At 36.5% G+C, this 15,596-nt stretch overlaps 1 protein-coding gene across 1 annotated transcript; it reads right to left on the minus strand.

Moving 5' to 3' along the window:
• Positions 1-227: 227 nt before the first annotated feature.
• On the minus strand, positions 228-939 carry LOC149239414 (antifungal protein ginkbilobin-like protein 2). Its single transcript, XM_089369851.1, has 2 exons — positions 488-939; positions 228-315 (listed from the first exon to the last, which is right to left on the minus strand). Exons 1-2 carry the CDS (start codon positions 937-939, stop codon positions 228-230), a joined length of 540 nt encoding a protein of 179 aa, XP_089225977.1.
• Between the last annotated feature and the right edge of the window lie 14,657 nt (positions 940-15,596).

The following is a 15,596-nucleotide window of genomic DNA, read 5'->3' on the forward strand; positions in this document are numbered from 1 at the left end:
CCGTATTTGTGGCCAATATTCCTTGAAAAAGGTGGAAGAAGAATTACAACTACAATTACATTCCAAACATATGAAATAGACTTATGAGAATTATGCCTTGCAATTTTTTGTGATTTTGATAAATTTGTAAAGAAGGAATTAATAGTATATATTCAATTAGGAGTAGTCTACCTAGGCTGTAGAATGGCCCTTTTTCCGGCACCGGCCGGAAAATCGTCCGGCTCCGGCTACCAGAAATCTCTCCCTCCTCCGCCACCATCTCTCAGCTCCACCACCCTCTTTCTCCGCCACCCTCCCTGACCGCCCTGACATTCCCTGACAAAAAGAATAGGATGCAGTTAGAGCGCCTGACATCCCTGACCGATTGGGGATGAGCTGGAATTCATGCGGGGAGTAGAATCGCCGATTCGAAATGGTCACCCGCACCCCATTCAAGCTCTGATACTCACTACCCGCTCTGCTCTGCGCTTCCGCTGTGCTGGCTTACCCCTCTGCGATTCCGCACTGCATCTCGGAGGCCAGGTACTCCTCGCTACTCCATTTCAAAAAGCATCCATCAAGAAAAATGCTTCCAGTACTGTCACAGAATATTTTCTTGCTAGCGTATGATACGCATGCCTGACAAGTCGAGGAATTGACGTCTCCCCAGCACTGAGCGAAACCGTAAATCTGAACTCCATTCTCTAGTCCACCCGATGAAATATGGTAGCCCGTCTTGTTCGCATTGTCAACCAATGAATTCAGAACCACCTTCAAGTTTCTTTCCAAAGCATTGCCATTCTTGATAACATTGCCATCGCAATCAGATGATACTAAATCAAGAGGATTATCCAACCGCGCTAATGGTAATGAGAGTATAAAGAGCATTAACGAGAGGGCGAATTTGAATTCTGCAGTGAAAATAAAGTGAAACATTTCCCCTCTGTAGTTACAGACCATGTTGGAGGAGGTGGCCGTTCTGCAAATGTAATTGAAATGAATCTACAGTTCTCAACTTTAAAATATAAACTGCGCTACCTTGTTTTAAATCACAGTAATTCAATTTTGTTTCCCATTCTCAGTATTAGGAAGAGACCCGTGGCGTCATATACTTAGACAAATTTCAAATCTCGTTTCCCATACGAAGCATTCCAGAAAGTGATGCTCTGTTTCAAATTGGCAGGGTTTGACTCAAGAATCAAAGAGCAAGCCATCTGTTATAGGAACAGCTTCCCTCAACCTCGGGGAGTATGCATTGCCTATGGAGAATACAATCAAAACTACCAAGATTCCTGTATCTTGCTTTACTGGAGGAATGGCTATTCTGAATAAGATTAAAGAAGAAAAAGAGGCTTTAGATCAGAAATTGATACTACAGCTCTCTAGAAATTCGGCACTTGAAGAGGATTTGTTGTCAACAAAGTCTTCTTTCGAAGAAATGAAGGAATCTGCTTCCAAGGTTGAACAACAAATAGTTATTTTGCAGAGTCAGCTCTTAGCTGTTGCGGAGGAAAAAGATGGTCAAATTTCTGATATACAGGCTCAACTTTCAGACATGGCAGAGGAGAAAAGGAACCAATTAGCTGATTTACATGATCAGCTTTCATCCCTTGCTGAGGCAAAAAAGTTCCTCGAGGAGAAAAATGCAGAATTGGGAAGAGTACAATTGGTTTTAGAAGAAGAGCAGCTATGCCTGAAGGGCAGAATAAAGGAGTTGGAGACAACCATCAATTCTCTCAACGAGGACCTTGAAGTTTCTAGGGCCATGGCAGTGGAGAAAGGGGGCCAGTTATCTAGTTTACAATATCAGCTCTCAGACCTTGCCGAGGGGAAAAAGTGCTTAGAGGAGAAATGCAAGTCATCATTGACTGAATAGAATAAATGTACATTGGTTTCAGAAGAAAAATTCCATCTTCAGGACATAATAAAGCAATTGGAGACTTATTTGGATTCTCTCAATAATGATCTTGAATGTAGAGATGTTATGCTCTAGAAATTTAGGTCGGAATGTCAACATTCTCAGTCACATGGGGGTGACGAAAATGGAAAGCCAAATAGTGTGCATGCAGCTGGAGAACCAAATGGTGTGTGTGAAAAACAAAAACCAAAGCAAGCCTTTGAAAAGCAAAAGCCAAAAAGGTGTTTTCCATGGTCTGCTGTGGCATCTACTGGTGCTCTTGGTACAGTAATCTACAAGAATACAGGAATCTTGGTAGTTTTGATTGTATACTCCATAGGCAATGCATACTCCCCGAGGTTGAGGGAAGCTGTTCCTATAACATATGGCTTGCTCTTTTATTCTTGAGTCAAACCCTGCCAATTTGAAACAGAGCATATCAAAAATACTAGAATATATGATCAAAAATTATTCATATGTTGTGTTGTTCTATTTGATGCCACATAATTTTCTCTCTAAGAGTCTTACAATTGCGAGATGGCAAACATATGTCAAATAAGAAATTTGCAAACATATTTTCGATCTAATAGATGCACATCCTAATTAGCACTCAACTTCATTTACATGCACAAGGCATGCAGAAAAAGCATGTTTTCTCCCACCATTAGAAGCAAGGCCCTGGTACAGGAGCTACTTTTAAAAAGCTAACTACAAAGGAGTCCACAAATTACTACATATGTCTTATGCATGTTTAGTGGACTTTTTTTTTTTTTTTACTGGTTTCCATGTGCATGTGTAGGTTTGCCTTGTACATGTTGAAGGGGTCACTCTTCTTTCTGGTTAGTTTACTTGTGGGCCAATGCATGTGCATGTGTGGAACCTAGTTCCAATCTCACCAACTTGGTATGTTGCTTTGTCAAACATTAGCAATATGCTGTTATATATATTACTCAACTCAGAAAGTGAATGAGGCAAGAAGCAACATCTTAAAGGAAATGCTTGCATCCCAAATTTTTTGCATCCTTTCGTGCTATTTATTTTTGTCATTATTGAGTGATTGATATTTTAGACCTCAAAAAAAGCATAAAAGAGGTTTTATATTTATATATATGTTGAATAACTTGCTAAGATCAAAATTTTGGTTTTGATGTCCTTGCATATTGTTTGACCAGATTAGTTCAAAATGGGCAAGCGAAAGAAATGGCAATATTTCATGGATCTTGAGGTGCAAGACCTCAAAGACAAAATTACTTTCTCTAATAAAGACTTGGTTTGGACAGAAATAAATACAAAAAACAATGGTATTGATCGTGTTGCTGTAATCCCGTTACGACGAGTTGCTGACTTTATAAAAGGAGAGGAAGAAAATCCTATTGCTCCATGTAAATTCGTACGAAAAACAAAGGGTAAACCAAAAGAAAGATCTATTGCTGCATTGCAATATGATATGTGAGTATTTAAAATATATATTGTTTAGATCTTTTGAAACCACAGTTATCTTTCTTTGTATGTACTAACAATTGAAATTTTTGGTTTAGTTATTATTGTTCATTTGGCCGAGAGGACAAAAGAGGAAATCTTTCAGCTAAACGAAGGACCTCATTTGTGCAGAAGAGGGGTTGCCAATGCCACTTTATTGTGAAAGTTATGCATGAAATTCCTGATAGAGCAATATTAACTTTCAATACGTATGAACATGAAGATGGGGAAGGTTGGGCTTGTCATGGTCAATGTGACACTTCAGGTGAGACCAGGGCCTTGCTTAGGCCAAAGCTTTCGAGGGACATTGTTGCATATGTAGAGAGTTGTTTCTTTTTGGGAGTGCCTATTGATGTAGTGTATAGAAGCCACATTAAGAGACATGTTGACATCGATGTGGAAGCTCGAGATAGAGATTTCTTCTTATGCAGGAGAGATATTGTAAACATTTATAATAGGTTGGCGAAGGGAAATTATCAACTTCACAAAAAGGATGAAATGAGTGTAAACCTTTGGTATCAAAAGCATCGGCAAGATTTTTTCTTTTACCAAAAGCCCAATGGTGTAGAGGTCCCTTTTATAATAGGGATTCAAACAAAGTGGATGTTGGAGACAATGGTCAAGCTATCGCACAATAGCTTAATAGCCATGGATTCAACATTTAACACAAACAAATATGGGGTAAGTTAGATGCCAATGATTTATTCAATATATTTATTTAAGTTGTACCCATTCAAAATGATTAATAACTTGTATTTGAATTTATGTAATGTTGAAAATGACAGTATCAGTTGTATACACTCGTGGCATTTGATGAACAACAAAGCGGGGTGCCTGTTGCATGGGTCGTGGCATCACGAAACACATCAGATGATATTGCAATATGGCTGGAACAGCTCATGCGCAAGTGTTTCCAAACCCGTCCTGATTGGAAAGTCAATGCTTTCATGGTTGATGATGCACTGGCTGAAATCAGTGCCTTGAGGTAACTTTAACATTGTCATGACATAACCAAAACTTGCATTTTTTCTAAAAATATCACACTAAAATGCATTGAATATGGCAGGAGGATCACAGGTTGTGATGTGATCTTATGCGTTTGGCATGTACGGAGGGCTTGGTTGAAAAATGTCAATCGGTTGGCCACTAGTTCCATAAAAGCCAAAGAGATGTTCAGTGAGTTAGGTTTCATCATGAAACACACTCTCAATTATGAAGTGGAAGATGCAATCAATCAATTTTTTATCAAGTTTGCAGATGAAGAGAAGTTCTTAGACTATTTCAACAAGAATTGGGTCACTGGAGATAAGATTCGTAAGTAAACATTTTTTTCATATTATATGTATTTTTTTCTTTTATAAAGGTGATAGAGTGAGACTGACATTGTTCTATTTGCAATTAGGTATGTGGGTGAAAGGTTGTCGGGAGTTTCCTCATGCAAATCAGGAGACCAATAATGTTGTTGAGTCATACCATTGTTACCTAAAAACAACATTTCTATCTGATAGAAGGAAAAAAAGTGCCCGGAGGATGGATTGGTTATTGCATATGCTACTAACAACAGTTGAACCTTGTTATCGGTTCAAGGAAATCTTAAAAGAAGAAGGATTCCTAAACAACTACAAGAGAGAAAAGCAGCTAGAATCATCAGTGGAACGAGCAAGAAAAATTATGGATACTGATTGTTGTCCTCATGAGAACATAACCCGTGCTTATTGGGTGAGAAGTCAGACAGATCGAGGTAAAAAATACCTTGTCACCTGGTATCGTAAGGATTTTATAACGTGTGAATGTCCATGGTCTATTCGTGGAAACATTTGCAAGCATGCCATAAAGGTTAATTGGTTGTATTTCCAATCGGATAATTCAAATCCATTGCTTCATCAACATGCAGAGGATAACATATTCAATGACCCACCTGAGATCAATATAGAGCCTCAAAACCATGATGAAGAAGTCGATGCTACTCTTATGGCCACAAATGTTGTTGACGCAGATGCCGAGGAACTTCATTTGGCAAGGGAGGAGTTGTTTAGCTATACACATCTCATTTTAGATAACCCTCCTACTACTTTGGCGAAGACAATCCAGTTGACTGATATGCTTAAAAAAATGTTGGATGAAGCCAATAATTTGCACGTTACTGATTTTGACTTTACACCTGGATTGGAATCTCTTGATCCATCTTTGAAGAGGAAGAAGAGTTTCCTTAGCCCCACAAAGAAAAGAAGAAGCAACAGAAAAAACAATGGTTTGGAAATTGATTTAAATGTTGATCCATCAGAATATGAACCATTTGAGTTTCGATACCTCAATAAGCGAGGACGTCATCGATCAAATAATGTCGTCTCTATGGTTCCAGGTTAGTTTCATGTGTTGAATAGAGTCATGATTTTAGATTTAAGTATTTAATCATCACTATTCTTTAACATGTGGTATGTTTATTTTTACAGCAATGCAACAGTCCCCAACCATGGCAATAACCCAAGACCAAAGGGAGATGCAAGACCATCCAACCTTACTTGCCATGCCAGGTACATTTGACACTCTTTCATTGTGTGTGCACATATACCTTGATGCTCTAGAAAATTTCTTTGCGATAACGTTTGACATTTTTCTAGGTAACTATAGAATAAGTGGAGAAGCATCATCTTCTACCATGACTGATCATTTACAGAAGGACTTCAACTCTAGTGGGAATCAATGAGGTATGCACAAATAATAGATAAGCTAGATTATTATGGCATCGTCAGGTGGCCCTTTATCATATGATAAGTATATTTATGTTTTCCCATTGTTATGTTGTTATAAAAATACCTTTTTCATAATCTGTTCTCTTAAAGTTCATGAAACTTTGTGTTTTGACATGGAATGTTGGGTTGTTTCAGAAGGCTCTAGGTACATTGAGAACATGGGTGCCTGCAAAATTCGAGGAAAGTTTGAGCCTTCATCAGTGCAATATTAAAAATATGGGTGCTTGATGAGCACCGAGGAATGTTTGAGCTCTCATCAATGCAAAAGTAAAAGTTCAATTATATGCCACTACTCTCCTGAAGTTTCATGAAATTTTGAACTTTGACATGGAATGTCAAGTTAATTCACATGGCTCTGTAATTGTTCAACAAATTCAATTCTTAGTTCTTTTTATTGCAATGTTTCTGTATTTTCTCACGTAATTGGTCTAATACTGCAGACTAAGCTGTAACAATGCTGTATACACACCACAATTTGGGAATGAATTAGTGTTTTAGACATCAATCTAAATTGTTCTTCAAATATATTCTCAAATGTTAGATCTGTTATATGATCAAAACAAGTCTAATTTTATTTATGGTGTTCATATTTAAGAAAGAAGCTCTTGGGTTTATAGCATCTTGATGTGCAGTTTTCTGAACCTGTTGGTTTTGAACCAAGTCAACCTAAAACGTGCATTCTTAGTTATTCTAATGCTTCAATTATGAACAAATGATATAGGTTGACTTGCATAACTAGATACATGTTTCCTCCCACTGCTCCTTGAGGTACCCACTTTTTTAATGCCAAATCCATTTTTAGTATTCAAATGAATGATTTTGGATGGTCATTTTCTGAAATCACAATAAAATGATTCATTTTGATTCTTAATAGTATAATCCATGTGAGCAGCACCCCTTGTTTTTATATCAATGCAACATTTTTCTCTAGACTAATTTTTCCTATTAAAGGAGCCTCTACATCCCACTTCATCCATTTCATCATCAAATCCTAACAAGGCAAAAAGAATATTAATATCTCACTAGATAAAAATTACAAGAAACAATTTTTTCTCTTTACTCAACATAATGAAGAAGAAAGTTAGGGCTAAAAATAATCTTGGGAATAAAAATAATATGTTGGGCCCACTGATCTTGCTATCTAATATGCTAAAAATAAACTTGGGAATAAAGTGTTGTCTACTATTTTAGATCCTTAAACAAGCCCAAAAGACACTAAGACATACCCTATGCAGGATTGTAGTGTGCAAGTGATGGGATTATTGCTGCACAATTATCATGTAAAAGTTGTCACCCTAAATTTTCTCTTCCACAATAACATTGTTGTTCAACAATCATAAGTCCCAAACCTTCTCTAGATCACTTCTCCTTCACAAATATAGCCAATGTCATGTTAAAACCATGGAAAAACCGATGAAACAACATCCTCAATGCACAAATCCTTTGGAAGGGTTATAAGTGAGCTGCATTCCATTTCCATGCTGATTTGACTTTGTTGCAGGCTTGTTCCAAGGGTTTGGCATTAGATTTCATTGATTATTGTAGGGTTCTGACCCATTGAATGCTCATAAATTTGTCTAGACTCCTAGAGGCTAACTGTGGGTGATTGCAGGTCTAGCATTCACTTGGGCAAAGGTTTTCTACTTTTATTTTGACTTTGGGAACTCATTGATACATCAATCTTGGTCTCTAGTCCTGTCTGAAAGGCCTAGGACCCTCTCTAACCCTGGATGCAAGGAGTTTGAGGGCTGATCTATATCCTTTTGTCACATTAGGGCTAACATAATTGTGGTTCCAGGTCTGTGTTGCCTTGAGGAGGGATCACAATATTCATTTATGGTCTAAACATTAATTTTGAGGGCTCGCATTGATATAACAGTCATCAAGGGAAACCTCGCATTCCCACCTTTGTTGACTGCCACAATAACCAGTTCGTAAGCAATACATTACAGTGACCTTAATAATCAAAATTGACACCTAATAATAAACCCAAAAACATTAATAAATTAAAATAACCCATAATAATTGCAAGATAAATCACAAGTGTTTTGCCTATTATCTTATGCATGTTTATGACTGATTTGATTGTTACAGGACTGATATCATTGTTGCAGAAGCCTGAACTGAACTTACAGTGGTTTGATCTCTCTTCACAAAGGCATCCTTGCATTGTTCTTAGCTCTAAATTTGGTTATTACGCATCTTGTGAATGATCTTGAGATCTGATTTCATCACAGTAATAAGTAGATACAGTGGACTGATATTGGTATATCATAGGGTCTGGTGCATTTATTAGTCCTACATTGGTTTTATCATGCATTATTGTGGCAGTCGAAAGCATAACAGATTGGTAATTGCATTAATCGTGATATTGTCAAGGTATCAAGGGTAGGCTTCTGTCTCTTAGCTAGCTACTATCCTATTTCATTTTCTGTTGTTCTCTTATCATTACATAGTCATAAATTGCATTTCGTGATTGGAATTCACATTAAGCTCTTGCTGCATTTGCCTCATTTAAAATCATTGTTAATCACATCTCAAAGTACTCATATCATGGTGCTTGCATAAGTTTGAAATTTCTCTTGTTTACAATTGACATCTCCATAAGTGGAAGAGAATCATAATAAAGCTCACCTAATCACCTTGGCATCATTTCCAATGCTACTTCATTGAGTGACTTTGAAATACATGTTTAATTGATAATATTGGTTGCAAGTGGTTTGGTGTTGGAACATAATTGTGAGCTCAGTGAAACAATTTAATCTGCGTCTTGCAGTTCTCATATCGCCTTGCATCATCTCATTTAGCATTCTACTGAAAACTGTGGGCTTCTAATCTTGTTGCATTTACAATTATCCACTATTGCTCTTGTACTTGGTCACATTGCTGAAATATTGTCATATCATTGAAGTACAAGCTTTATTCATTTTGCAAGCAATATTTCATATCTCTCATATTTGATATCATTCCATCTCATCATACTAACTTTTCCATTGCAGCAGTTACCTAACTTGTGACTTGGCATTCTACTTGCAACTATTTCTAATTTGTAATTTGAGCAATGTTATGAAGGCACTGGTCTCTTTGCTCAATCTTAAGTGACTCATAAATAATCTAATCGAATATATCTCACATTGCTCATTAATCAAACTTGTCACCTAATTTTAATCAAGTTACTGAGATAGGTAGTTGCATGTCCTAGAACTTGTTGCACAAATTTCTACAGTAGCACTAGTTAGATGCATTTGTGTTTCAGAAACTTGTACACATTTCCACATTTTGTGCAACTTAGCTTTTCAACAATCTTTGTTTGCATGTGAAGCTTTGTCCTTCAAGTTAATTGATGGCATGCCAATTTTTGTTTGTATTGTCACATGCCTGAAGGTCAATGAATGCACTTTAGAATTTGGCGATCTGTTTTGGTTCTATATCATTGTTAAACTTTTATATGAACATTATTTGTGTTTAATAGGTAAGTGATGGTTTTCCTGATATAAGTTGTTGCATGAAGGATCATGAAGATGATGACCAAGTGTTCCAAAATAAACACTCGGAGATAAACTAGATTATATTATGTAATAAAACCACAGACGAAAAGTTGCTAGCAAACCAAAAATGTATTCAGATGAGACAACACAGATTTAGGGAGAATAACAAAGACAAATAATTCATTAACCAACTGTCCCTGCAACAAATACAAAGGATAAACTTTGCCCATGAGGAGCATCTTGTCTCACCCAATCTCCCATCTGTTACTTTGCATCTAGCTTCCTTTTATACACTCCAAGCCTCTATGTTGGGCACATTGCAAGAAACTTTCCAGATTACTTACAAGGAACTTTCTAGATTACTCCCTGACAGGACATACAACTACCCATTAAAACGTTTCCTAAAATGTTAAAACAACAAATTTATTGATATCGGTATCTTCAATGCTCCCCCATAATACATTAAATCCACAGCATAATTATGAGTCTTTCTTGAGTACAAAAACTCAGCGTCCAAAGTTCCCTCACAAGTGGACATCACCTACAGAGGCTGGTTGTAGCCATTCATGTACAAAGCATTGTCTTGGCATCTCAAAGCCAACAAATTGAACCACTAGAAACAGAACTGGATATGCTTAGAACTATTTTGATGAGTGGGGTGCTCCATTGTCGAGAACTGGACTTGGTTTTCATAGCACTCAAATCAGTGAAGTCTTGAAACTAGACCAAAACATAGAAAAGAGTTGTTGGCCACCATAAGCAAGTAACCAGAAGGGTAATGCATCACACAAGCACAAACAACCTCATATGCCTTCAGAAAAATAGTGAGCTGAGGTTACATCCTATCCATACTCTATAACCTTCAATGCTTACATAAATACAAGTTTGTAGTTTTATAGAGTACACAAATAAAAAATATGTCCATTCCAACCAACACATTTGTCTCCTTTACATAAGAAATCTTGGTGTTGTCCATGCTTTTGATGCCTTCCTCATGTCATTTGTGCTGTAGATGATCCCTCTTGTCAATTAATGACCTGAACCACTAACTTGACACTGCTTCATTGTACACTATGACATTTTTATCTAACTTCTTCGGAAAATGAGGAACTGATGTGATTCATCTTAATGTAAAAACTTATAAGATTCGACAAACCCCTGTTCAACATTGAAATTGATGATAGTATTCCATGTTATTAATTATCAATGTGTCTAATATTTTGACCCACGTCTATGTAGATTTATATTCTCTTTTCACTATCATATCTGCAATGCAAGGTAATGCCAAGTTGCCAACTCTAAGCAATCAACTAGATAGTCATTACAGTGAAAAATAAATCAGTATGTTGATGTAAGGTTTAGTTTCATTAAGTTATTGATTCAAATCTTATGAAAAGAAGTAGAGCCTTAAGTATGTAAATTATTTATTTGCGGAGATGTTAATTGGGGTATCTCTAGCTGTTGGATGGAATGACCACTGTCTTTCTAACTCAAGATTTATTTTCCCTACCCAAGTTCAAATCTGAGCTAGTGACATCATAATGAACTATAATATCTTGCTAAATATTCTTGTATTAGCTTCTAGCTTTCTAAATTCTAAAATAAATATATTTATGACATAACTTGATCCCGCAACTTCACTCTAATATTTCCAGTGAAAAAAAACTGATCTTCTATTTCCTTGTTTCAGAAACTTGTACACATTTCCACATTTTGTGCAACTTAGCTTTTCAACAATCTTTGTTTGCATGTGAAGCTCTGTCCTTCAAGTTAATTGATGGCATGCCAATTTTTGTTTGTATTGTCACATGCCTAAAGGTCAATGAATGCACTTTAGAATTTGGCAATCTATTTTGGTTCTATATCACTGTTAAACTTTTATATGAACATTATTTGTGTTTAATAGGTAAGTGATGGTTTTCCTGATATAAGTTGTTGCATGAAGGATCATGAAGATGATGACCAAGTGTTCCAAAATAAACACTCGGAGATAAACTAGATTATATTATGTAATAAAACCACAGACGAAAAGTTGTTAGCAAACCAAAAATGTATTCAGATGAGACAACACAGATTTAGGGAGAATAACAAAGACAAATAATTCATTAACCAACTGTCCCTGCAACAAATACAAAGGATAAACATTGCCCATGAGGAGCATCTTGTCTCACCCAATCTCCCATCTGTTACTTTGCATATAGCTTCCTTTTATACACTCCATGCCTCTATGTTGGGTACATTGCAAGAAACTTTCCAGATTACTTACAAGGAACTTTCTAGATTACTCCCTGACAGGACATACAACTACCCATTAAAACATTTCCTAAAATGTTAAAACAACAGATTTATTGATATCAGTATCTTCAATGCTCCCCCATAATACATTAAATCCACAGCATAATTATGAGTCTTTCTTGAGTACAAAAACTCAGCGTCCAAAGTTCCCTCACAAGTGGACATCACCTACAGAGGCTGATTGTAGCCATTCATGTATAGAGCATTGTCTTGGCATCTCAAAACCAACAAATTGAACCACTAGAAACAGAACTGGATATGCTTAGAACTGTTTTGATGAGTGGGGTGCTCCATTGTCGAGAACTGGCCTTGGTTTTCATAGCACTCAAATCAGTGAAGTCTTGAAACTAGACTAGAAGATAGAAAAGAGTTGCTGGCCACCATAAGCAAGTAACCAGAAGGGTAATGCATCACACAAGCACAACCAACCTCATATGCCTTCAGAAAAATAGTGAGCAGAGGTTACATCCTGTCCATACCAACCAACACATTTGTCTCCTTTACATAAGAAATCATGGTGTTGTCCATGCTTTTGATGCCTTCCTCATGTCATTTGTGCTGTAGATGATCCCTCCTCTTGTCAATTAATGACCTGAACCACTAACTTGACACTGCTTCATTGTGCACTATGACACTTTTATCTAACTTCTTCGGAAAATGAGGAACTGATGTGATTCATCTTAATGAAAAAACTTATAAGATTCGACAAACCCCTGTTCAGCATTGAAATTGATGATAGCATTCCATGTTATTAATTATCAATGTGTCTAATATTTTGACCCACATCTATGTAGATTTATATTCTCTTTTCACTGTCATATCTGCAATGCAAGGTAATGCCGAGTTGCCAACTCTAAGCAATCAACTAGATACTCATTACAGTGAAAAATAAATCAGTATGTTGATGTAAGGTTTAGTTTCATTAAGTTATTGATTCAAATCTTATGAAAAGAAGTAGAGCCTTAAGTATGTAAATTATTTATTTGTGGAGATGTTAATTGGGGTATCTTTAGCTTTTGGATGGAATGACCACAGTCTTTCTAACTCAGGATTTATTCTCCCTACCCAAGTTCAAATCTGAGCTAGTGACATCATAATGAACTATAATATCTTGCTAAATATTCTTGTATTAGCTTCTAGCTTTCTAAACTCTAAAATAAATATATTTATGACATAACTTGATCCCGCAACTTCACTCTAATCTTTCCAGTGAAAAAACTGATCTTCCCCCCTCATTCAAGCAAATTGGAAGTAAATCCCTTTTATGCAATTGGCTTAGTAAATCCCTAATTCACTTCTAGAAAAGTGCGCCCAAGCTGCTTTCAGAAGTTTCCTAGAATAGAGAGCCTCACTCCTAGACTAATGCACACTAGCCTAAAACTGGTTACCTCATCTACCATGCACTTTTCCTATAAATTGATAACAACAATTAAAGGATAGAAACAGTGCCTAAAACAAGGATGTCTATATTTTCACTATAAGAGATGAGACAAATTGAAGAGGGAGCATGCATAAACCTCATTGACATACCATTCAAGATTTCCCACCCCAAGTAGACAACTATCTATTATCTATTGGATGAGGAGGACACATAGGTAAAGAAACCTTTCATCACTGATCAACAACCAACTAACAAATCACATAGCATATATCTCTCCAGAAACAAAGATCTGAGAAGGTGTTTGGAAGGATCAGACAACATCATAATGTATTGATGATAATCACAAAATCATGAACCAGTTACTTTTCTCAAAATACATTTGTCCATGTACATGGAATATACTACATTTGTCCATAAATTTGTCTCCCATACAAAAAATTGTAATCATTGCATGTTGGGGAAAAATAATACATTAATAGGTTCTTCTTTAGTGAAAGAACCATGCTATGATAGACCCCAGAAAAATGATAACAACAACCCATTCACACAATGGGGATTTATATTGATGGTGATCAATGATTTCTGTTGCAGTGGATGGTGATCCTATGTCATATTTGGCATCTACATATGTGCTTAAAAATGCTTTGGACATTATATCAGTGGACATCTTTTCAATATCTGTAGAGTGATTGATGGTAAAATGTTGAAATTGACCACTCCAATTTATTGCTTCCTTATGAAGAGGTTTTAAATTGTCCTTCCGAACCCGATAGATGCCTTTCATCTGATTACATATCAACTCCGAGTTGGTGAAGACTTCAATATCATTGACATCATGTTGTTTTTCCTCTTTTAACCCTTCAACAAGGGCAATGTAATATGCCTCATTGTTTGTCGTCATTCGAGGCACTTCTCTCTTTCCATGAAATAAATGATTTGTTGCCATATTGTAAAGGATGAATTTAATAACTGTTCGACCTGGATTTGGAAAGAAAGACACTTCAATGCATAAATGCCACTTTTGCACCATTTTTTACACTTCAAAAACCTGAAAAACAAATAACAATAAATTCATGTTAAACAAGTAGACAATTATCTATTTCCTAATACTCAACATGTTTTCCAATCATATATAATTAAAAAAAGTAGATAATTTGTGTTCATTTACACTGCAACACTAGGTTCGACAGGTGCAACACTAGGTTCCACACTGAGATTGGAACTAGGTTCCACACATGCACATGCATTGGCCCACAAGTAAACTAACCAGAAAGAAGAGTGACCCCTTCAACATGTACAAGGCAAACCTACACATGCACATGGAAACCAATAAAAAAAAAAACAGTCCACTAAACATGCATAAGACATATGTAGTAATTTGTGGACTCCTTTGTAGTTAGCTTTTTAAAAGTAGCTCCTGTACCAGGGCCTTGCTTCTAATGGTGGGAGCAAACATGCTTTTTCTGCATGCCTTGTGCATGTAAATGAAGTTGAGTGCTAATTAGGATGTGCATCTATTAGATCGAAAATATGTTTGCAAATTTCTTATTTGACATATGTTTGCCATCTCGCAATTGTAAGACTCTTAGAGAGAAAATTATGTGGCATCAAATAGAACAACACAACATATGAATAATTTTTGATCATATATTCTAGTATTTTTGATATGCTCTGTTTCAAATTGGCAGGGTTTGACTCAAGAATCAAAGAGCAAGCCATATGTTATAGGAACAACTTCCCTCAACCTCGGGGAGTATGCATTGCCTATGGAGAATAGAATCAAAACTACCAAGATTCCTGTATTCTTGTAGATTACTGTACCAAGAGCACCAGTAGATGCCACAGCAGACCATGGAAAACACCTTTTTGGCTTTTGCTTTTCAAAGGCTTGCTTTGGTTTTTGTTTTTCACACACACCATTTGGTTCTCCAGCTGCATGCACACTGTTTGGCTTTCCATTTTCGTCACCCCCATGTGACTGAGAATGTTGACATTCCGACCTAAATTTCTGGAGCATCACATCTCTACATTCAAGATCATTATTGAGAGAATCCAAATAAGTCTCCAATTGCTTTATTATGTCCTGAAGATGGACTTTTTCTTCTGAAACCAATGTACATTTATTCAATTCAGTCAGTAATGACTTGCATTTCTCCTCTAAGCACTTTTTCTCCTCGGCAAGGTCTGAGAGCTGATATTGTAAACTAGATAACTGGCCCCCTTTCTCCACTGCCATGGCCCTAGAAACTTCAAGGTCCTCGTTGAGAGAATTGATGGCTATCTCCAACTCCTTTATTCTGCCCTTCAGGCATAGCTGCTCTTCT

The sequence above is a fragment of the Pinus tabuliformis genome, chromosome 8 (genome assembly GCF_031772625.1).
Source record: "Pinus tabuliformis cultivar Carrire ecotype Pingquan chromosome 8, CPIR1, whole genome shotgun sequence".
In the NCBI taxonomy this organism is placed as follows: Eukaryota; Viridiplantae; Streptophyta; class Pinopsida; order Pinales; family Pinaceae; genus Pinus; species Pinus tabuliformis.